Genomic DNA, 25035 nt, shown 5'->3' with positions numbered 1-25035 from the left:
AATGAATGAAATTAGAAATATATGTGTCTTACCACATATAAATCAGGAAAGAAATATGTGATTGAAAAACTACCAATGCTCCCTACTGGATTGCATTATACACATATAAGTCCCATTGAATCAAACATGGTAGTTGATAATTCTTCAATATTAACCAATTGGCATGATCGATTAGGACATTCTGGTTCAACAATGATGCGAAGAATTATAGAAAATACACATGGTCATCCGTTGAAAGACCAGAAGATCTTTCAGAATAATAAGTTTCAATGTAAACCATGTTCTCTTGGAAAACTTATTATAAGACCATCACCAGCCAAAATCCAAACTGAATTACCAATGTTTCTTGAACGTATTCAGGGTGATATTTGTGGACCAATTCATCCACCATGTGGACCATTCAGATACTTTATTGTATTGATTGATGCCTCCAGCAGATGGTCACATGTATGCTTATTGTCAACTCGAAATGTTGCATTTGCAAGATTACTTGCTCAAATAATAAAATTGAGGAATCAATTTCCCGATTATACAATCAAGAAAATTAGACTTGATAATGCTGGTGAATTTACTTCCTAGACTTTCAATGATTATTGTATGTCTATGGAAATCATTGTTGATCATCCTGTTGCTCATGTACATACACAGAATGGATTGGCTGAATCATTGATTAAACGTCTGCAAATTATTGCTAGATCAATGATTATGAAAACAAAGCTCCCTATTTCTATATGGGGACATGCAATTTTACATGCCGCTGCATTAATTCGCATCATTCCAAGTGCATATCATAAATACTCCCAATTGCAGCTTGCATTTGGTAAAGAACCAGACATTTCTCATCTGAGAATTTTTAGATGTATGGTGTATGTGCGTATTGTACCACCTCAACGAAAGAAAATGGGACCTCAAAAAAAGATTGGTATTTATATTGGTTATGATAGTCCATCGATCATTCGATATCTTGAACCACAGACAGGCGACGTGTTCACAGCACGTTTTGCTGATTGTCATTTTAATGAGGAAATCTTCCCAATGTTAGGGGGAGAACAGAAACATACCGAAAAAGAAATTACATGGTATGTATCATCATTGTTACATCTGGATCCAAGAACAAAACAATGTGAAAAAGATGTACAGCAAATTGTGCACTTGCAAAGAATAGCAAATCAAATACCAGATGCATTTGCAGACACAAAAGGGGTAACTAAATCATATATACATGCTGCAAATGCCCCTGCTCGAATTGAAATTCCGAAGAAACAAATTGAAGATAGTCATGATGTCATTAAACGCCTGAAGCGTGGAAGGCCAGTTGGTTCCAAGGATAAAAATCCTCGAAAAAGAAAATTCATAGAGAAACACAATGATCACAAAATAGAGAATGATGTTCCTGAAGAAACACATAATGATCACAAAATAGAGAATGATGTTCCTGAAGAAACACATGATGATGAAAATGTTTTGTCAGAACCACAAACTGACGAGAATCATGAAATCTCTATCAATTATATTAATACTGGAAAAATATGGAACCGAAAAGATATAGAAGAAATTGATGATATATTTTCTTATAATGTGGCAATCGACATCATAAATGATAATGAAGATCATGAACCAAAATCTTTTGGTGAATGTAAAAATCGGCAGGATTGGATAAAATGGAAAGATGCCATCCAGGTTGAATTGGATTCGCTAAATAAACGTAATGTTTTTGGACCTATAGTCCTTACACCTGAAGGTGTAAAACCTGTTGGATACAAATGGGTTTTTATTCGAAAGCGAAATGAGAAAAATGAAATAGTAAGATATAAAGCTCGACTTGTTGCACAAGGTTTTTCTCAAAGGCCTGGAATTGATTATGAAGAAACGTATTCTCCTGTGATGGATGCAATTACGTTTCGGTATTTGATTAGCTTGGCAGTATCTGAAAATTTAGAAATGCGTCTTATGGATGTTGTTACAGCCTACTTATATGGATCACTTGATAGTAATATATATATGAAAATCCCTGAAGGATTTAAGATGCCTGAAGCACAAAGTTCAAAACCCAGAGAATGTTATTCTGTGAAATTACTAAGATCATTATATGGGTTGAAGCAATCCGGCAGAATGTGGTATAATAGGCTAAGTGATCACTTGATGAAAAAGGGATATGTAAATAATTCAATATGCCCTTGTGTTTTCATTAAGAAAACAACATCCGGATGCGTAATTATTGCTGTATATGTTGATGATTTAAACATCATTGGAACAAATAAGGAAATTCAAGAAGTTGTGTCATACTTGAAAGAAGAATTTGAAATGAAGGATCTTGGAAAAACCAAGTATTGTCTGGGTTTACAAATTGAACAAAAAGAATGTGGAATATTTGTTCACCAGACAAATTATACAGAAAAGATCCTTAAACGTTTTAATATGGACAAATCAAATCCTTTAAGTACTCCAATGGTTGTTAGATCATTAAACATAGAAAAGGATCCATTCCGTCCATGTGAAGATGATGAAGATATTCTTGGTCCAGAAGTACCATATCTAAGTGCTATCGGTGCCCTTATGTATCTTACAAATTGTACAAGGCCTGATATATCTTTTGCCGTAAATTTATTGGCAAGATTTAGCACATATCCAACAAAGAGACATTGGAACGGAATTAAACATATATTCCGTTATCTACGAGGAACGACAGACTTGGGACTTTTGTATTCAAAAGATGCTAATCCAAGTATAATTGGTTATGCCGATGCTGGATACTTATCTGATCCACACAAAGCACGTTCTCAAACTGGATATGTATTTACTCGTGGAGGCACTGCAATTTCTTGGCGTTCACAGAAACAAACACTTGTAACAACTTCATCAAATCATGCCGAGATTATTGCACTACATGAAGCAAGCCGTGAATGTGTGTGGTTAAAATCAATGACTCAACATATCCAAATCTCATGCGGATTATCATTCGACGAGAAGCCTGTGATACTATATGAAGATAATGCTGCATGTGTTGCTCAAATGAAAGAAGGATACATAAAAAGCGACAGAACTAAACATATTCCTCCTAAGTTCTTCGCATTCACCAAGGAGCTTGAGAAGAATAAATGTATTGATGTTCGTCACATTCAATCAAGTGAAAACTCATCAGATCTCTTCACAAAGGCACTTCCTACGACAATATTCAGAAAGCACATATATAATATTGGGATGCGCAATCTACGAAATTTGTGAAGAATTGTTCGTGTCAACATGAGGGGGAGTTTACGTGACTGCACTCTTTTTCCCTTACTATGGTTTTTATCCAAATGGGTTTTTCCTAGTAAGGTTTTTAACGAGGCAGTATAAAAACACGTAATGAAGACAATCATTATGATCATCATCACAAGGGGGAGTGTTGAAAAATAATATTTAAAATGTGTGTATTGAATATTTGAATGTTGAATATTTGAATGTTGAAAATTAGGTAAAATTAGGTGTTGAATATTGAAATTTGTGTGTGATGATGAAGGTAATGATGTAATTTATTTTTGGATTATTTGTAAAAAATTTCTATAAATAGATCTCTCATTTGTGAAGAAAATCACAATTGAGTTGAGAGAAAAATATTATAAAGTGTGTAGTGTGATAATTTTGAGAGTTTGAGATTTTTACTTTTTACCGTAAATTTTTACTTTTTAACAACAACTCCCACAATATACATGTATTTTATATTTTTTTAGGCAAACCACTTAAAATTTTATAATATAGTAATAATAACTAATTAATTAACAACTTAACTTTATTCAAGATAACATAGTTTATACTCGTGGTTTATCCAAGAAATCCTTCTCAAATCATATTTGACGAATAATAAAATTAAAAAAACGTCCTTAAAATAATATTTCCATTCACATATAAAAGCAAAAATTTGTGTGAGACGGTCTCACGGGTCGTATTTTGTGAGACAGATCTTTTATTTGGGTCATCCATGAAAAAAATTACTTTTTATGCTAAGATTATTAATTTTTATTGTGAATATCGGTAGGATTGACCCGTCTCATAGATAAAGATTCGTGAGACCATCTCACAAAAGACCCACTCTCACATAAATGCATAAAAATTATTAAAGATTGTTTACAAAAAAATAGAGTATTTGCAAAACGATCTCACGAATCTCTTTCCGTGAAATGGGTTAATACGATTTATATTTAAAATAAAAATTAATATTTTTGACGAATAATAAAATAAGAAAACGTTCTTAAAATAATATTTCCACACACATAAATGTATAAAAAAATATTAAAAAACTGTTTACAAAAAAAAAGTAGAGTTATTGTGATGTCATTTTACAGATATTTTTTTGTGAGACGAGTTAATCTGATTTATATTTAAAATAAAAATAAATATTTTTAAGATTTATAATAATTTATGATGAATTGTGTCAGATAATTTTTGTATATTAAGTAGATATTAATGACCATAGATGGACGTACTAGTTAAAACAGTTGAACGAGAGAAAAAATATCTTATTTATCAAATACAATCCCATCTCACCAACCCTGACCCCACAACAAATTCATGATTCAACGACACAATATATAAACATTTCCATACTCTCCGAATTTCTCTTTGAACCAAATTTCTTCAACCTTAATACACTTGTTTGAGTTTTCTTATACAATATAATATATTTTGTGTCGATTTCTTTTCCCATCGTTCTTTCTTCGGAGGCCCGAAAAGAAGAAAGGAAGAAAAAAAAACAATCAAGAAATCAGCGACAGAGGAGGAAAAATATCAGTGTTTTGCACAAGTACATAAAAAATAATCGATTTTTTCACCTGTTTATGTCATATCAATTCCGGGATTTTGTTTATTTTTCTGCTAGTATTTAATTTTTTACTCATTTTTTCGTGTTAGAATGGAAGGTCGATCATGGAGTTCATAATGTTACATAAAGTCTTACGTGGGGAAAGTGGAATTTTGAGGAAGAAAATTGCTTTTTGGAAACTAAAATATATCATGAACACTCATAATATTTTGGATTTTCCCCCCTGATTTTGCTCCAAGATTCTAGTTTTATGTCGTGGGATTTTCTTTATTTCTGTGATTTTATCTTCTGGTAAACATGGTTGACTTTCGTTCTTTTACATTATGAACGAATCCTTATTTGGTTATAATGTTTTGTTTATGGTAGATTTAGCTATGAATATGGATTGGAATGGAAACTGTGTTAAAATTCATATATCAAAGAACTTTTCTGGTACATCACAAACATAGAAACCAAAATAGTTTGTCCTCATTTTCTCCTTTTATTTGAATCCTTGTGCGTCAACTTTCAAGTAATTGATCATCGAAAACATTTCTTGGTTCTGCTCTTCATAGCCTGGCAACATTCTATTCCCTGCCATTTGTTTTCTTAAATCAATCTCTATTTTGGTTGTATATTGAAGATGGTGCTTAATTTTTAGTTGCAGTTGGATTAATTCCAGTGAACTTTGTGTTATAAAGTCCCAAAGAATAGCCATTCGCATAGCATTGTTGTCAATTCTCGTGTGACTTGGTCGACTGTGGATGAGCCTAAATGGAGACCCGCATTTCCGAATCGAATCAACGCGTGCGAGATGAGTATTTAAGGCGCAAACTGGATAGAAAGACTGTAAAAAATCAGACCCTTACGAGGAAGAGCAGTATCCCTAAGAAACTGGAGCGTTCTTGGTCTTTTTCGCAGGGGCATGGTGGTGGGATGGTCCGTTGCTTCACACACGAATCGCTGTTCGTGCTGGTTTGTCTGACGGCCTCGTTACTGATCCTGCCACTGATACTTCCCCCGCTGCGGCCTCCGCCTTTTATGCTACTTATGATTCCCATCTGCATTTTGGGACTACTCATGATCTTGGCTTTCAGCCCCTCTAAGAAAACTCTGGTTTGAGATTGGGGAAGAAAGGAGATTTGTAAATGTTTAGAGACTGAAGCGACTATGGAGAGCAATTTTTGTTTTGTTTCACTGAAATGTTATGGAAAATAAAGCACAGATTCTTCATCAAGACTCATCTGATTTGAATCAGAACAAATTACATATCATTACACGATATATTTTAAAGTAAATATTCAATTTAATGTTATAGCAGTTGCTCAACGAGCTACTTGTGGTTTAGATTTTATTGATTCTTGAAAAATAAACTTTATTTTAGTAATATTTTACGATTTTATTCAATTACGAGAAAATGCTTTTTTTTTTTCAAAATTTAAAAAAGAATCTGCGTAGAGGGGCGATTGCTCGAAATAATCGGGCAACGAGCGGGCAGGCAAATGAACAGGGTGCTTGAGAATGTCTCGGGCCCTTCAAGCTCGAATTATTTGGGCTCGTGGAGATTTTTTTAATTTTTACAAAATATTTGAATCGAATTGATATTTTATGAAAATTTAATCAAATTAGTCCTTGAAAATAAATTTTGACAAAATTATAGACTTTTTCTTATAAAATAAATAATTAGAATTGGATTTTAATTATTTATAGTAAAAGATGTTTTTATAAGAAATTGAATTATTAATGAATTAATTGAAGTTAGATAAAATGCTTATTTAACTTATTAATTTATTTCCAAATGTGGCGGTTAATGGTAAAATTACAATATACATGATTTGTTGATAATATTTTATATTATGGATTTAATATAATATTTGATATTTGTATTGTAAAAGTATGATGATGCCATGACCGATTTTATAGTAGTATAAGATATTTTATATGTTGTGTTTTTAATTATTTGATAATTATTTATTAGTGGATTTGGTTTATGGTCAGTTCTCACCCTTTGAATTTGTATCCCAATATGCCATGAAAGTTTAATGTAAATATTAGATTTAGTAAGAGATCAAGATTTGAAGACAATGAGCTCAGATTCTCGAGTGTTTTGAAGATGACAGACATGTAAAATATTAGAAGATTATGTTATTTGCATTTTCATCTCTGTATTCACATAGGTTTTGGACATGGATCCATATATAACTCATATAGATAAATTAGCTTTCTGTTATCGACCATCTTTTATTATTTATAATGCATATGATATATTATAAATAATCAATATGTACATTATTATTAATGTAATAACAAGAGTGGCATGAAATCCGACAAGCATACAAACAAACATAGTACGAGATTTTAAAACTAATAATGAGACAATTTTTAAAATTAAAATCTCTAATTTTGGATCAGATTCAAAATTTAAATTAAAATCATTAAAAATAAAATTTTAAAAAAATTTAATATTTCTTTGTTTTCCACCAACCGTAGTTGAATGATGAACGTCATCTGCGGTCAGTATCTGACTCATATTATTAGGGAGATTTGGACGAAAAGAGGTCGCACAAGGTAAGGGAAAGAAAGTCTGATAAGTCAAAACATGTTTGTTTTACTGCAAGAAATATGGACATAAGAAAATATTTGGGCCAGAAATGTTTTGGCAATGATAAGTGAATGTCCAAACGATTTCAACAACAAATAAATGAAAACAAGATTGTCTAAATTAAGCACACTTGTAACATACTAGGCCGCGACATATTTCTCTAAGAAAAATACATAAAGTAGTGGGAGAGAGAATGTTTAACATGTCAGAGATAAACTCTCTTGAAACATGCGAGTCTTGTCTGAAAAGAAATATGACCAAAGTCTCTTTTCTAGGAAAATGGAATGTGCACATGATCTATTAGATTTGATCCATACAAATTTCTGTGGCCCGCTAAGTGTTAGCACGTGATTTGGTCTGTCCTACTTCATTATCTTTACTATTGACTTCTCGAGGTATGAATATGTATATTTAATGAAATACAAGTATGAATCTTTGGAAAAGTTCAAAAAAATCAGAGCTGAAATAGAGAAACAATTAGGAAAAAGTATTAGAACACTTCGATATGATTGAAGTGGAGAATACTCAAGTACTGAATTTCAAGATTACTTTAAGGAGAATGAGATTCTATTATAATGGAACTCACCTGCTACACCCCAGTTGAATGGTGTGTTAGAACGTCGTAATCATACATTGATATACATGGTTGGATCTATGATGAGATTCACTGAATTTCTGCCATCTTTTTGGGAATTTGCGCTTGAAACCGCGACATGCTGTTGAACCAAATCCATATAAAGACAATGAATACAAATCCATATGAGATATGGATGAGAAAGCTTCCCAAATATTCTTTATTAAAAATATGGGGATGTCCTGTTTATGTGAAACAGATAGTGAGAGACAAATTGCATAGTAAAACCAATTTGTGCTACTTTGTGAAATATCCAAATAATTCCATTTGATATTATTTTTATGATCCCAATGAAACAAATGTGTTTATTTTAAGAAATGATATCTTCTTAGAGAAGGAGTTTCTATTGGATAGAAAGAGCGGAATGATAGATGTAACGATCATGGGCCATTAGGCTGAACCCAACATGAGCCTCGGCCCATACCCATGTACCACTACTGGTCATGGTTCATTAGGATGGTCCAGCATGAGCTGTAGCATGCCCATGCACTGTCACTCAACCAGGCATCAAGGAGCTAGAACCTCGGATTTGACAAGAGTCTCAAAGAGTTTGATTTTGTTAAAAACCCTGAGGAACCACGTGCATACGAGAAGGTTATTGAGAGTGCAATGACATTCCTATTACTTTATGTTGATGACATACTACTCATAGGAATTATTTAGAGATGTTGTAATCAACTAAAGCATGGTTAGCAAGTAAATTCTCCATGAAGTATATGGGTGAAACATCATATGCATTAGGAAAACAGATCTACAGGGATATATCAAAGAAGATGCTAGGGCTCACCCAATCCACTTATATCGATACCATATTGAGGATATTCTCTATGGAGGAGTCCAAAAGAAGATATCTCCCAATGTGTCATTGTGTGACTATATCTAAATCTATGTGCCATAAGACTGACGATGAGATAGAAAACATGAGCCACATCTCATATGCGTCTGCTACAGGTAGTATAATGTATGGTATGATATCTACTCGACCTGATATTGCAGTTGCATTAAGTGTCGCAAGCAGATATCAGTCAAATTCCGGGCCATTGCATTAAAAAATCGTGAAGGAATTTCTTAAGTACTTAAGAAGAGCTAAGAATTTGTTCATGGTTTATAGGAGTGGAGAATTGAAAATAGAAGGCTATACTGATTCTAGCTTCAAATCATATGTGGATGATTTAAAATCAACATCTGGATTTGTATTCAAGCACAATGGTGGTGTTGTCTCATGAAAGAGTTCCAAAAAAGACACCACAACGGATTCAACCACTGAGGTCGAATACATAGTTGCATCAGTTGCAGCGAAGGAGACTGTTTGGATGAGAAATTTCGTTCAAGAGTTGGGTTCATTCCTCAAATAGTTGATCTAGTCAAGTTCTACTACAACAACATCAGTGTCATTGCGCAAACAAAAGAACCGAAATCTCATTAACGATCCAAAAATATAATGAGTAAGTTCCACATAATCCATGAGATTGTGGGAAGATGAAACATATTAGTAGAGAGAGTTGTCTCTACATATAACGTTGTTGATCCACTAACGAAGCTCCTGCCAGAACCATTATTTGATAAACATAATTTCAATTTTAGTACTTCCTAATTCAAGCCACAATTTTCATTCACAACTCCAATATTTTCCAACAAATAATAGAGACAAATTGAACAATTATAAATTTTGTCACACACAAAATACATTAAGGAAAATCAAGCATTATACATTGTTACTCCAACTAGCTAACCACTAAACCAAATACTCAGATACAATTATATAACCATTCAAGGAAGCAACATCTCAGTCCAAATTTTGGCCTTGAAGATTTCTCCTCTCATCCCATTATCTGCTTCCTCTACTAAGCTCGATTTCTCGAGCTTTCCCTCGTTCAGATTCGTGTATGAGAGGAGACTCTCGACTAGTTACTTGTCGCTGGTTCGAGTCGTCACTCTTGTGTTCCTTGTTCTTCAACTTCGCCTTCTGAGCCCAATCCAGTAGACCAACTTGTATATGATCATCAAATATTGCCTTGTTGAATGAACTTCCCATCTTCCCACATTCACAAGTGAGAAATTATTAAACCCCGTTTCGAAGAACAAGTATATATTATCTATGCATGTGTAAAAATTAACGATAAATCTGATTCGTATATATTTCATGTTGTGATTTTTTTTTTTATTTGGAAGATGTGGTGGTTTAATTTGAATGAAAAAATTGAATAAAAATTGGGGAAGGTTTAATTAAGTTTACAATATATTTTACCTTATTATTACGTAATTTTAAAAAAAGACTCCACGAACACATCAAATTCTAGTTTGTCATTCATTATTTTCTCTTTTCAAAATTATCCTTTATGTTGAATAAGATCATATTATATATCATAATAAAATTAAATATTATATTTTTCATGATTAAATCACCTTAATTTTGCTTACATTTAATTAAATAGATTAGTATTAAACGCATATTATATTAATATAATAAGTTCCCATTATAATTGTAATTTAGAAAAAAAAAAAAAAAACTAGCTTACATACACAATAAATAGATACCTGTGCGACAATGGCATAGAGTGGAAGAGTACTGTAACTGCAAAGAAATTGCACAAACACCCTGCATGTACCCACCAGTCCAGCACCATTAAAATTGTGGGATTCATTGTATATCAAGAAGATATGGAATCTCTTATGTTTGGATGTGCTAAAAATATCTATTGATTTATAAATTTTAGGCATTTTTAATCATGTTAATTCACGATTAAAAATTAACGAAAAAAGACATCAAACGTGAGGACTGAACAATTATTTGTTTTGGTTTTTTATGTTTTCAGGTATAAAAAAAAATTGAAAGATACGCAACTGAGACTTTATAAATTTTAGCCATTTTTAATCATCTTTCGATGTTATTTCATCATTAAAAATTAACGGAAAAAAGCATATCAAAAGTAAGAAGGACCTGAACAAATTTTTTTTTTTTTTAATGTTTTCAAATTTAAGTTTTAGTCCGTTCTTTTTACTTTTTGTAATTTCAGTCTTTTTTTTGACGTGACGCTGATGTGACGTCTACACAACACTAACATGTGTAATGCAACAGCATTATCATTATCAAAAATTGAAAGATAAAAACTATGTGATTTTTGAGTGCATGTGAGTGAGAATTTACCCAATAACAAGTCTAGGAATGATAAAACCAACTTCTCCCATTATGCACGAGTCGAAACCAAAAGTAACCTGTGAGAATGAGATGAAATTTTTTTCATCAAATTTGGATTCTGAAAAAAGAAGAAGAAGAAAGGGAAAATGTCAGTGATTTGAAGGATCATTTGATTACCAACATCCAGAAGAAAACAGCAATCTCAAAGGCATTCTGGAACAGAAGCACATGAATCAGTAGAAGCACAAGACGAGGCCGGTGGAACCAGAAGTAGTCGTCTGAAGGTCTCACAGCCACATCTCCTTCCACAGCTATATGTTTATTCGCGACCTCAACCGCCAATTCCGTGATGATGTGCTCAAGCTTAGTCCCAACAGCAAGCAGAAGCTGACACCAAAAACCCAAAAAAAATAAACGAACTCGATATATATTTATATAAGTTGGAACAAATTATCTTTATGTATGGATTGGTACTCAAGGGATATGGATCGAAGCAAGTTACTTACGACTAAGGGAACGAATGAGATCCAAAAATATGCATGCCAACCTGAATAGATCAACACATATATATATATATATATTCAGGATTCAAGAATTGACTGCTATAATGGTAGCTAGATTGGATATTGAATTCGTTACCACTTACCTGAAACATTCAACAGCAAGAAAAGAACCACGAAAAGCCAAAGATACCAACTGCATTCATGGAGAATATTTTAAGTATCATCGATTGTTATCAGTTATGCTTGGAAAAAATCGATTAATTTCTTAGATGTGTCGATGAAAAAAGAAGAAATCTTTTGTAACATTTTTGCGTGACAATCTGTATGTCGTTTATTGATTATAGAAAGTTAAATGACGAAACTCAGACTCTCGTGATAGCTCAATCGACATGGGGGGAATGCACCGTACCTTATTCCGACAACTTTCTTAAAATCTTTCTCAAAAGCACGAACCATGTACTTGTAAAAGTTGAACTTTGGGTTTCCTTTACAATGAGCCTGCACACAACATAATCCCATGATCACCTAGCCTACATAGAAACGTAGAGCAGCAAAACCAAGAAGGCGAAGATTTCGCCCGTTTACCATAATGAAACCATGGCGGAGACTTGTGTACTCTGATTTCTTAACTGATCCATAAAATTGCTTGAAGAATGATTTCTGAAACCGAAAATGAATGCCTTATTTGCTGATGCATATGCATAAATTTCGACAAACGAATTGATCATTCTTGAAGAAGACTTACTTACCAACCAACTGAACAGAGCTATTCTTGCAATGCCCGAAATCCGGCCCATGATGAAGGCGTCGTCTTTGACGCGAGTGATCTTCTTTTTCATGACTTCTTCGGGATCGTATTTCCTATTCTGAATTGAATCTTCCCAATGTCTCCATTGACGTATCTGGAATATAAACCAAAATGGATGCACACATGATTAAAAACGTCGATCAAGTCTAAAAAGCTAAAAGAGAATAAAGATTTATGAAGAATATCATTACCTTTAATCCCCCCAAGACAATTGTTGCAGCAGAGAAAATAATATGCGAAACGGCTAACACAAAGATAAAGATATGGAGATCGTGCAAAGCTTTCAGGGATAACAATGGTGCTTTTCCCTAACATGGAAGGAGAAAGAAATAAAAAAAAATCTCAATTATTTCCATAGTTACAAGTGATATCTAAAGGGTCAAATACTTTTTTGAATTTTAGATGTTTTTGGTCTTGAATATCTTTAAAAACTAGCAGAAGAGGAAGCAAGAGACTTTGTCCACGTTCCCTTTTTTCATTGGTACTTTTTAACAATGAATTAACGTCGTGGATCAAAAATATCTAAAATTCATAAATTCCGGGACAATTTACGTTTTTAAACCCAAAAATAGGGATGAAAAAAGTAATTATCTAAACTTTAAATCATAAAACTCGGAAACGTGTGGACTACCTTAGCTTCACAGTAGCCCGAGGCACCAGATGCGGCTGCCAGAAGGTGTCGGCTTGCGAAAACTTGAACCTGATCTAACTCCAAGTGGGCTGTGGATTTTGCATCGGTTTTTACTTTGTTGCAAGGCAACCAGTGATTCATATAGTGCGTGGGGATGCATATTTTACTGATTCGATCTTGAAACACCATCAGCATTAGAGATATAAATCCAAGCAACATCAACTCTGGTTTATAAAACAAACAACATTGATTCAAGAATCATCAAATAAGGATAAAATGATCAACCACACGCACATATATATATTGATTCTTCTGCTAAATTGACTTAAATTATAAGACACCTTCTTTAATTTTCTGCAAGGCCTGGAAGAGAGCTCCCTGGTTTTTCTTCAACAAATACTGCATTAAACCAAGAATCATATCAAAATCATCTTAAAAATGACCAAAAAAAAACGTAAAATTCTTGAAATTCCATTGGATTCTTGGTACCTTGCCAGCCATGTGAAGGGATCTTTCAGCAGCTAAAGAGATGGCAACTATCACGGTGCAGACCAAGGCCACCACCCACGTCGGCGTGTACTCTAAGGAGGCGCCCTCTCCACCGCCGCCAGCCATTGTTGCTTACTTGATAATCCGATCACTCCTTATTTTCATATATATAAAGAATCCAGATAAACATTGGCTAGGTAGCACCTAGACCAGCAAGTATATACGGACAAACACCGAAAAGTAAAAGCAAACATCATGGACAAAATAAATATAATCATTAAAAAATATTTTATTTATTTATTTATTAAAAAATAAATCTACATCTCAAACACAATAAATTATTTAAATAATATATTAATATTTTTTAATTAAAAAAATAAATGAATTAAATATTTTATCAGTGATTAATTGTATTTTTTTAATATAAATAAAATTTATTTAAATAAAATGTAACACGATATAAAATACAAAATATAGGATAAGATTCCGTCTAATTATTTTTGCCTGATTCTTTTTTGATTATAGACTTATGGGAACCACAATGGACCCACACGGATATACCTAGTCAGATTATGCCATCAACTCATTACTAGGGAAGCTCTTCCAACGTCTATATATTTTCTTTAGCAAAAATTTATGTGAGACGATCTCACGGATCCTATTTTATGAGACGAATATCTTATTTAGGTTATCGATGAAAAAATATTATTTTTTATGCTAAGAGTATTATTTTTAATTGTGAATATCGATAAGATTGACCCGTCTAACAAATAAAGATTCGTGAGACCGTCTCATAAAAAACCTACTCTTGTTCCTTTCATGAAACTCGAACACATGATCTTGTCCAATCTCTAATATATGGCACCGAGTTACCGACGTGTCCACGTAAATGTTTCAATATAAAAATGACTAAAATTGTTAAACAAATGATCGAACTTTCCGAAAAATAAAAAAAAATAAAAGATTATAACTCAAATTTGATAACATAACGTAACGAAAAATTCATAATAATTTTCGCAAAATTTAACATGTTCACGTGTACAAGCGTACCGCGTATATATATGGTCCCATGGCGTAAGTAACAGTCCACGGGAAGATGATTGAATGAAAGACTTGAGGGTACGTCAACGCTTTTATATCCTAAATGTCTTGAAGAATTCAATAATAATTAAACTATTTTGTAATATTTTATAAAAGTATCAATTTGGGTGGGTTGGGTCGGGTTAAACAATAATAATATTCAAAAATTGTCCAATCCGAACCCGAACCAACCCGAAAATTCTCAACCTGAACCTGAACCTGAACCTGAAACAACCCGTATAACCTGATTTTGAATTTTTTTAATAACTTTTTTAAAAATAAAAATAAATAAAATTCAAAACAATAATAAAATATTTTAATTTAAACACATAATAATAAAATCTCTTTCATATACGTGATTTAAATTTGAAATTTTAATTGTAGAAAAATAAAGTATATTTACTAAATCAAATAAACAATTGTTTAAAAAATAGAAAATATTTAAAATAAATATTAAATTATGAAAATTTATGATATAAATATATAACAAAAAACTTTCAGACATGCAATATATAAAAAATGTAGGTAATATTTATTAATTATATATATATATTTTTAAATTAAAATTTTCGGGTCAACCTAACCCAACCCGATCATTTTTTCGGATCAGCTATCGGGTCCAACCCGATCTGACCCGAACCCGAAAACCCCAAACCCAAACCTGATTTTTTTCGTGTTGAACCGTGTCGGATTGGTGGGACGTGTCGGATTTTGACACCCCTAATATTCTATTAGTATCAAAACACATATTTCATATACCTATTTAAAAATTTCAAAATAACAAAATAATTCACAGATAAAATTAATTTTTAAAAAATTAAATAACTAGGCCAAATGCAGGAAAATAATAATAAAAAAATAATAATAATAGGGCGAATGAGGCAATAATAATAATAATATCAACAATACAATATTTCATTGTTTGTTGATAAATATTTTAGTTTTTTACATTTTTGTTGTTGTAAATATATAAATATATATATATATATATATTTATTTATATTTTCTTTGATAGTGGTATGTTAGTGGGGAGTTGACTGGTATTAAGTCAATCATTTTTATTTTCGTCCGAAAATTAATTAATTATATACAAATGGACAATAGAAAATTTAAATTATTTATAAATTAAACAAAGAGTAAAATATATTTTGTTACGTCAACTTTTGATTAAATAGCATCCTTAGTCGATAAAAAGCAAACATGGTGACGTAGGGTCCGTTTGGTATCAAAAGTTTTTTGATTAAAAAAATGTTTTTTTAAGTAAAAGTTGTGTTAATATTGTGTTTGGATGAATAGATAAAAAACACTTTTTAAATTAATAAATGTGTTTGGATACATATCATTAAAGTGCTTTTTTAACTTTCTGATCAGTCCAATCCGCCTTATTATTCCCATCAGCAACAAATCCAGGTTCAACAGTCTCAATCGTATATCTAGGTAATTGACTTGGATTTGATAATCCTCGTTTAGGAGCTAACTTTGAATACATTATATATTCAAAAAATAAAACATAAAAAAACAATAGATTATCTAATTCACAATATCATAAATGAAAAAGTAATACAAATAAGGATTAAAAAAATGAACGAACAAAAACCTCGACGGAAAAAAAAAAATTGTACCTTGTAGAAGAATAGAGAAAAGATTGAGCGGAGATTACTGGTGGATGTTGTTTTTTAGGTTATTAAAAAAGCTAGTGAAAAAAGCTCTAAAATAGGGCTTTTAAAAAAGCTCTAATTTCAACTTAAATAAGTACTTTTTTAAGCACTAGAAGCCCACACAAACAAGTTAAAAATTAAAAAAGCACTTTTTTTTTTTTATAAAAAAAGCACTTTTTTAATTGTAGCTTCTTATACCAAACGGGCTCGTAGTTTTGTACCAAATACAAAGAAGTGTCGAAATTAATATGAATTAATAAATATGAATTAATTTACAATTCAGTTTTTAATTTGAAGCGGGTGGGGTTCTTGTTTACTTGAATGGTACTGATAATAACATAGTTTTTTTAGGGGATGTTAAAATCAGACACGACTCACTAACCCGACATGGTTTAACTCGAAAAAAATCAGGTTTGAGTTTAGGATTTTCAAGTTCGAGTCAGATCGGATTGGACCCGATAGCTGACCCGAAAAAATGATCGTGTTGGGTTGGGTTTGGGTCAATTCGGGTGACCCGAAAATTTTAAAATTTTTTAAAAAATTAATTAATAAATATTGCCTACATTTTTATATATTGTATGTCTAAAAAATATTTATTGCATATTTATATCATAAATTTTCATTTTGAACATTTTTTATTTTTTAAACCGTTGTTTATTTGATTTAGTAAATATACTTTATTTTTCTATCATTACACTTTCAAATTTAAATCATATATATGAGAGAGATTTTGTTATTATGTGTTTAAATTAAAATATTATTATTATTATTATTATTATTATTATTTGAATTTTATTTAATTTTCTTTTAAAAAAAATTTAAAAAAAATTCAAAATCGGGTTATTCGGGTTGATCGGGTTGATTCAGGTTCGAGTTCGGGTTGAGCAATTTTGAATAGTACTATTGTTCAATCCGACCCAAATTCTCGACCCACCGAATTGACACCGCTATAGTTTTTTGCGCCAAAACCACCCTGAAATATCGAAAATATATATTTTATCTCATGAAAATTAAATAAATATTTTAAACTTTGTGTTTTTATAGAAGTTGCACGATTTATCCTTGCTAATCCAATTGTTGGAACATGTATCCATGTTGTGTCTTTGAAACCAATTTTTGAAAAATAATAATACATGAAATCTACCAAATTGTATTTTATTAATCTAAAAAATATATATATTTACATGCACCAACACCTCTGTAAAATTTTGAAAATGCGCCATGCACCTCATGAAAATTAATAATTTTTGTGTGTGTGTGTGTGTTGGAATCAAATTCCATGTAACAATTGGATGAACTTGGGTCGGGTTACGTTCATATATTTGGTTTGTTATGGAATTATTTTCATATGATGACTTGATCTTTCCAATGAAAAATTCAATATATTAATTTCAAAATTTACAGTAAATTGAATATTATACAAATTTCGAAACATCTAAATCAATTTTTTTAATAATCGGACCCGTGATTGAACCGATCGACCTTAAAAAAAAAAATTCAACTGGCGGATCAGTTCAACTAAACTGTCGGATCGAAGAAAGTTGTATTATATAAAATAATAATATAATATAGTAAATAATATATTTTAAATTGTAAATATTTTTAATGTGTATATAAATAATAAAGAAAATATATTTATCAAAGCATAAAATCTCAAAAACATACATATAATCAAATACAATTATATGTATAGATTTTAAGCAAAAAATAAATCAAAATAAGGTCTAATACTATTAAAATAATATTTTTTCTAACTTCGAAATACAGATAATCATAAAATTAATATTTTTTTTAGATATAAGAAATTTGTTTAAAGGAATATAAAAATAATCAAATTTTTTTTTTTAAAAAAATTTTCATGAAGTAAATTATGTATTTTCGATATTTCACAAAAGAGATGTAGTGCAAAATAACTCGAACGTATTGGGTGGAACTAATTCATATTGAAAGGGTGGTTTGCCAAGTTGATTCTTGCAAAAAAAATATTTTGACAATTTCAACACCTATAAATGCACATGATAATCTTTTAGACATAGTATATGGTCTATGATTTAAATAAAAAATTAATTCTGAATTAATTTATCCTTTAGAAAGTTATATAAAGATATTGGTCAATTATTTTTAATTTTTAATTTTTTTTTTGAATTCAGGATCTTCTCTCCCATGGAAAAAGCACATGGTATTATTACACATTGATTGTTTACAGCATATATGATAAAAGATTAATAAAATAAGGTAAAAAAAATTTTTAACAAACTAATGTGTCACGCCATTGGAGATGGCGTGAATTGCAAAATTAATTTTTTTTTAAAAAGCAAGTAACGCCATTTCCAATGGTGTGACTTGCTTAACTTTAATTTTTTCTTAAATATGTCACGCCTAGTAAATAGGCGTGACTTGTTGAATTTTTTTAAAAATAATTATTGGACGTTTGCGGCAAAGAACCGTGGCATGTGAACTACTGACAACCCCTATACTCAATAATGCATACATCTTTTTTTTCTTTTAAAAGAAGACGATAAAAAAAATTTGAATTAAAATTTGCGTGATAAAGTGATGTGATGTATCACTGATAAGTATTAACATGGTGTGTTTTTTATCTGATGAAAATTTGCTTATATATGTTTGCTCTCGGTGCAAATGTATTATTCTTGTGCTTCTATCATTCTTCGTTTCTCTGCATTTAAATGCATCTTTATTGTTCATTCCTGTAGATTTTCGTTCGATGTTTGATCAAGTAATTGCAGCACATGAGGTCTGTATGTTTTAAATTAAGTTTGTGGTTTAATGTTTGATTGAAATCGTTAATTTATTTATTGTAATTATATATTTGCAGATAAAATTTTGATTTTGAACTTCTATTTGAGGTACGCGTTGATTTAAATTAATTTACTTGATTATTCGAATATAAATTATGAATTTGTCATCATTTTACGTTTTGAGTTTATGATTAAAATGTTTAATTATGTTTCTATGTATTATTAGTTATTTTTATTAATTTATATTATGCAAATGATAATAAAAATACTTATTGTTGTTGTTTTATACAGGTAGTATATAAAAAAATTAGTGTAACGATTTATTTATTTTACACCAATAATATAAATGTTTTTATTATAAATACGGTTAATATTGTTTTTAATTACTTAAATGTAAATAAATATTACAATTAATTTCATATGCTATTATTTTATTTGACATGCGTAGTATCAAAAATTTATATTATTAAAATGATTATTTATAATATTATTGACTTATAAGATACAACTAAGAAATATATTTTTTGTATTTTAGAATAATAATCAACTTTTTTTTTGAAAATAATAATAATACTTTTATTTATAATTATTATTGATGTTGTTGTTTTATAAAGGTAGCATATAAAAAATTAAGTATTACAATTTTATTTTACACAAGTAATATAAAATTTATTAGTATAAATATTGTATTTTTGTTCTTAATTTATTAAACATAAAATCAGTTTTATAATTAATTTATTTAATTATTATTTCATTCCACGTGCGTATTTGTGAAAACTTACTATTATTAAAATATTATTTTATTATAATTAACTTGTAAGATATAAATAAGAAATACGATTTTTTATTTTATAATAAAAATAACACTTACAATTGTAATTCTTATGGTTTTTGTTTTATTTAGGTATGTTATAAAAAAAATATTACGCTTGATTTATTTTACACAAATAACATAAAATCTATTATTATAAATTTTTTTATTAATTTATTAAATAAAAATAAGTAGTATGATTTTATTATTAACTTAATTTGTATTTAGTAGGACCTATTATTATTTTACATAACTAAAATAAAATTTATTATTTCTAAAAACTTTATTAAAAAAATATACATATAAATGATTTTACTATTAATTTTTTTTCCTATTTAGTATGAAATTTATTATCATAATTATTTTTATTATTACTTACTTACTAAATAAAAATAATAATATTATTGATAGTAGTTGTTTAGTAAAACAAAATAAGCATTATCATCATTATTATTATAATTATTCTTAATGAAAATGAAAGCATATGCAAATTAATTTTTATAGTGTATTATTTTGTTATATTTCACATTTTGTTATTCAATTGAAATTTTATAAAATTTATTATTACCTTTTTATTTTGTGTGACCTATTGATTTTTTTTATAGGAATGGACAGTGTGCCGGTGCTTTTATTCGTAGGTGGTAATGTTATTATAGGACATCACACCGTAAAATATAGTATCACTGCATTGAGGACAACACGAATACCAAGATCTATTAATTTGCATGAGTTGAAAGAAATAGTATACCGTCTGACAAATATTGAAAGTTCAAAATTTAATTTAAAATTGTCAACAAAATATTCCTACATGGATAAGTCACATTGCGTAGAACTGCATCTTGACATCAATGATGACAACAATTTACAGTTTATGCTGGATTCTATTAACGAAATGCGGTGTATTGAATTGTATATCGAAAGGATTTCATTGAGCATAATGTAGATGTTGAGGTTCCTGAATCATACATTCCATGTATAACTGAAGGGTTCGATTCGATGGGATTTCATGATGAAGCTGGTACTTCCGCTGCTGCTTTTTTCGAACCAATAGCTGAAAATCGATTTAATTCGCATGATTGGACTGGGGGATGGGATCGATATATTACTGACACCGTAGAAGAAAATGTTAGTTGGCCGATTTCCGCACGAGGATGGGATTCTGGTGCAAGAGGATGGTACTCAGTTGACACAAATCATATAGGTTTGGATTGTTCACCGAGTGCTGGATCGGGTCATGGACTGACACCTGTCGTACATGATGAACAAAGATCACGTGAGTTGTCATTAGATGTTCACCTTGACGCCACTGAAATATTTACTGAACCTGATACAACTACAAGTGAAACAGATGAAGATGAGCATGAAGACGAAAATGCCACATTTGCTGATATTGGTCCATCTCATACCAACACCAGTGATCATATGCATGCATATCCTTTTGAAGGCATTTCAAATCTTGAACACCGACCTGATGCATTACCATTTTCTGTCCCGCCTGTCGGTCAATCTTTATATGACGTACCTCAATTCTTTAGTACAATATATGATGAGCAACGCCCTGATTCTGTTGGAATTCCATCTGCATCGAATTTGAGTTATTACAATGCAGATAGAGGAGAACTTTGCACGAACATGGTTTTTAAAGATAAAAAGCATTTGATAGCAGCAGTTAAGGACTTTTCAGTTAGAATTGCTCGACGTGAGTATCAAGTTGTGGAGAGTACAAAGACTTTGTGGAAAGTTAGTTGTAAAAATAAACACTCAAATATCAACTGTAGGTGGGGTCTTCGTGCATCGTTAAAATCAAAATTGAGGTATTTCAAGATCACGAAATATGGTGGTCCACATACATGTATGTCTAGCCAGGTAGGGTTAGACCACCATAACTTGGACAAAAATATGATTGCAAAAACACTTGTCGGTATAGTTCGGTGTGATCCTTCGTATGAGATTAAATATGTTATCCAGCTTGTGAAAGATCGATATAATTATCAAATCTCATATGATAAGGCATGGTACAGTTTAAAACGGGCGGTAGAAAATGTATATGGTACATGGGAGAGTTCAGTACGTCTTTTGCCAAGGTACATGGGTGCCCTTGTTAAGTACAATCCAGGCACTATTGTAGAGTGGAACCATTTACCGAGATACAATTCTCAATTAAAGGTGTTAAACTACGTGTTTTGGGCCTTCCGACCATGTATAGATGGGTTCGCACATTGTCAAAAAACAATTAGTGTTGATGGTACTCATTTATACACGAAGTATAAGCACAAGATGCTTATAGCTGTGGGTTTAGATGGAAACAACCAAATCTTACCCTTAGCATTTGCCATAGTCGATGAGGAAACATACGACTCCTGGAAGTGGTTTTTGGAACTTCTATGCAAGCATGTGGTTCGAGGATCAACAGGTGTGTGCCTTTTCTCCGATAGACATCGTGGAATCATTAATGCTGTTGAGGAGATACCCGATTTTAGACATCCACGTGGCGTACATCGTTTTTGTCTTAGACACGTATGTTCTAATTTCAATACACATTTCAAAAATGTGCACCTAAAAGATCTATGTTGGAAAGCAGGCACACAACATCAAATACGTAAATTTGATGCCATCATGGATGAAATTAAAAATCTCGAATCGAGAGCTTTTGTTTATCTCTCTCAAATTGATAAACACAAATGGACTCTTGCTCACGATGGGGGATGGCGACGTGGTGTTATGACGACCAACATGTCAGAGTGTCTTAATTCTGTTCTGAAGGGTGCTCGTCGACTTCCTGTATCAGCGTTAGTTCAGTTGACATTCAATCGTTGCGTACAGTATTTCATCGATCGTATCATACGAAGGCAATGTATGATTCAGAGCAATCAGCCTTGGCCTGATTACGCTATTCGACTGTACGAGAAATGGTCTTCGAGATCTAGTGAACACACTGTTGTGCGTACCGAGATTAGAGACCAATCGGCATCTGTTGTTACGGGAGGGCGACAAGGTCGGGGTGAACGTGTACAGGTTGTGACCCTCAGTCTTAATGAATGCTCATGCGGAAATGGACTATCTTTGGAATTCCGTGTTCACATGCAATCTGTACCGCCAAATGGTATGGATTAGATCGTGCACAATTTGTACAACGTTGGTTTCAGATGAGTGAATACGTAGACACGTACGAGGGAAGATTTCGTCCAATTGCTGATGAGGAATATTGGGATGAACCAACATTCGAATTGTGTCACAACCCGAATAGGCGTCAAAGAAGGAGAAAAGGGAGAGACCGAACTACAAGAATCAGAAATGAGATGGACCGGCCTTCCACACGAGAAAGGCAACGCATCCAGCGAGAAAGCTCAACACAACAACGTCGTAATCAAAAGGGGTCGAGAATGATGGTTCATCGGCTACATCATCATCTCTCAGTCTTCGCCTTCTGTTTGAAGTCCTAGCATGATGATGTTGTTGCTCGGGTGTTCTAAAGGACATTTCATACAGTAAATCACAGGTCTGGATAGTTTTTTTAACAACTTCAGCTAATGCTTCACGCGGTTGATCATCAACAGAGAGTCCTCCAAACAAATTTTTCAAATTTGATGTCTCATCTCTCTATTATAAAATAAAAATAAAAAACTTATCAAACACATGCATAATAAATTGTAATAGAATAATGCAAAGTGTTGAAAATAAATTGTTTAACAAGCACTTACCACAATACGTCTGAAATATGCATCTCCGGGCTGATAACCGTAATCGATTTGTTGAGGCTCTATACGAGATATGAAACATCGAGTTATAGAATCATACCATGTCTCATAATCATATCTCATGCTATAATTTTCAACCAAATCACTCTCAACAATCAGATTACGACGATTTTCCCACGCATCCACCATCAGTCTATGATGTTTGACCCAATCGTAATTTTTGCGTCCTCGTCTCGAGCATTCATGTCAATGATCTCCATCAAGTGCTGATATTGGAATGTTTTGTGACATTCCAAATTGCCGAAGAACTCGATTTGGGCGATGCATCTCCACAATGTGAAAACATATCAATGGGCACGCACTTCGCCAGAGAGTGAGATGTCTACATTCTAAGGGCAATTACAAAACATCCACAGCTTCGAGGTCGTAAACAAGCCATTTGAACTATAAATAATGAAAAAACGAATCATATACCCAAGCAATAATGTATGACATATACGAAATTTATATTTAATGAAATGTAAACACCTGACAATCTCCCATCTTCTCAAGTACATCACGAATGATTCGCACAGAATGTGTAGGTGTATGTGTCCACGTGAATACATTTTTCCATCTGTATGCACATTAAATTCGTAATATTATAAAATAAAGATGACGTTATCAATTTTATATCATATGTTGCATTTATTACCTTGCTCCGTATGGTGGAATTGGAAGAATATTATCACCGTTGTTCTCATTTTCAGGTCGAGCGATGAGGTTGTATCCTAAGCGGTCAGGACATAGAGGAATCATTCTTGACCATGCCCAAATCTACAAAAACAATTGAGTTTAATAAATATGTATAAAAAGGAGTATACATTGAAATAAAAATTGTAATAAATATACCTGCAATATGTATAAAGGGCCTGCGATTTCTTGTTTTCCTGACCCAGAGGCGGAACACAATTCGTGATATAAATATGCAAGTACAGCACTTGCCCAACTATAACTACGAACCTTATGTATATCTTGCAGAAAATGCAAGTACAACAGTTTGACCGCACAACCTTCAGAATCAGGTAACATACAACCACCGATAACCAACATCGCAACACATCGGGAGTATTGTGCCACTTCTATGTCTGTACTGTTTTCATCAATTACTGTTTGTGTACAGTGTAAGTACAGAGTAGTCAACTTTAAACTGTTGGATCTGAAGTCTGTCTGAAGTGGCATAAAACCTAACCAATCATAACAATAAATCTGCCATACAGTAAACTTGCAAGATACATCAGTCCCGATGATAGGATCACCATCAACATTCAGCCCCCAAATTAACGCAACATCTTGTAGCGTGATTGTGGCCTCGCCAACTCGCAGGTGGAAAGTATGAGTTTCTCGGCGCCATCGTTCCACAAGAGCGGTTATCAAATGATTATCATAAACATAATCACCACA

General features: G+C 31.7%; 3 protein-coding genes and 1 long non-coding RNA gene across 4 annotated transcripts; 2 read left to right on the top strand and 2 right to left on the bottom strand.

Moving 5' to 3' along the window:
• The first annotated feature begins 4494 nt into the window (after nt 1-4494).
• On the top strand, nt 4495-6017 carry LOC140965076 (uncharacterized). The gene is made up of 2 exons (XR_012172960.1): nt 4495-4783; nt 5442-6017. It is a non-coding gene; the product is annotated as an uncharacterized lncRNA (long non-coding RNA).
• Nucleotides 6018-9607: 3590 nt separating this feature from the next.
• LOC140965066 (MLO-like protein 1) lies at nt 9608-13780 on the bottom strand. Its single transcript, XM_073425119.1, has 13 exons — nt 13587-13780; nt 13439-13496; nt 13098-13321; nt 12658-12774; nt 12408-12560; nt 12244-12318; nt 12068-12156; nt 11802-11851; nt 11662-11702; nt 11333-11542; nt 11165-11232; nt 10555-10615; nt 9608-10051 (listed from the first exon to the last, which is right to left on the bottom strand). The coding sequence occupies exons 1-13, from the start codon at nt 13710-13712 to the stop codon at nt 9845-9847; spliced, it is 1479 nt and encodes a 492-aa protein (XP_073281220.1). The 5' UTR covers nt 13713-13780; the 3' UTR covers nt 9608-9844.
• Nucleotides 13781-20890: 7110 nt separating this feature from the next.
• On the top strand, nt 20891-23008 carry LOC140971898 (uncharacterized). Its single transcript, XM_073434428.1, has one exon. It carries the CDS (start codon nt 20891-20893, stop codon nt 23006-23008), a length of 2118 nt encoding a protein of 705 aa, XP_073290529.1.
• Nucleotides 23009-23272: 264 nt separating this feature from the next.
• On the bottom strand, nt 23273-25028 carry LOC140959009 (serine/threonine-protein phosphatase 7 long form homolog). The gene is made up of 5 exons (XM_073416694.1): nt 24484-25028; nt 24287-24408; nt 24121-24208; nt 23596-24036; nt 23273-23494 (listed from the first exon to the last, which is right to left on the bottom strand). The coding sequence occupies exons 1-4, from the start codon at nt 24811-24813 to the stop codon at nt 23992-23994; spliced, it is 585 nt and encodes a 194-aa protein (XP_073272795.1). The 5' UTR covers nt 24814-25028; the 3' UTR covers nt 23273-23494; nt 23596-23991.
• Between the last annotated feature and the right edge of the window lie 7 nt (nt 25029-25035).

This window comes from Primulina huaijiensis, chromosome 2 (assembly GCF_012295235.1).
Source record: "Primulina huaijiensis isolate GDHJ02 chromosome 2, ASM1229523v2, whole genome shotgun sequence".
Taxonomy (NCBI): domain Eukaryota; kingdom Viridiplantae; phylum Streptophyta; class Magnoliopsida; order Lamiales; family Gesneriaceae; genus Primulina; species Primulina huaijiensis.
The sequence above is the reverse complement of the archived record's forward strand: the minus strand, read 5'-3'. Positions and strand labels throughout refer to the sequence as shown.

Coding starts and splice junctions, on each gene's coding strand:
- LOC140959009 (XM_073416694.1), bottom strand. CDS start 24,813: ATGCCACTTCAGACAGACTTCAGATCCAACAGTTTAAAGTTGACTACT. Junction 24,209..24,286: donor ATTCCACCATACGGAGCAAG/GTAATAAATGCA, acceptor ATGTGCATACAG/ATGGAAAAATGTATTCACGT. Junction 24,037..24,120: donor AGAAGATGGGAGATTGTCAG/GTGTTTACATTT, acceptor CATTATTTATAG/TTCAAATGGCTTGTTTACGA.
- LOC140965066 (XM_073425119.1), bottom strand. CDS start 13,712: ATGGCTGGCGGCGGTGGAGAGGGCGCCTCCTTAGAGTACACGCCGACG. Junction 13,497..13,586: donor CCCTTCACATGGCTGGCAAG/GTACCAAGAATC, acceptor GGTTTAATGCAG/TATTTGTTGAAGAAAAACCA. Junction 12,157..12,243: donor TCCGCCATGGTTTCATTATG/GTAAACGGGCGA, acceptor TGTTGTGTGCAG/GCTCATTGTAAAGGAAACCC.
- LOC140971898 (XM_073434428.1), top strand. CDS start 20,891: ATGGGATTTCATGATGAAGCTGGTACTTCCGCTGCTGCTTTTTTCGAA.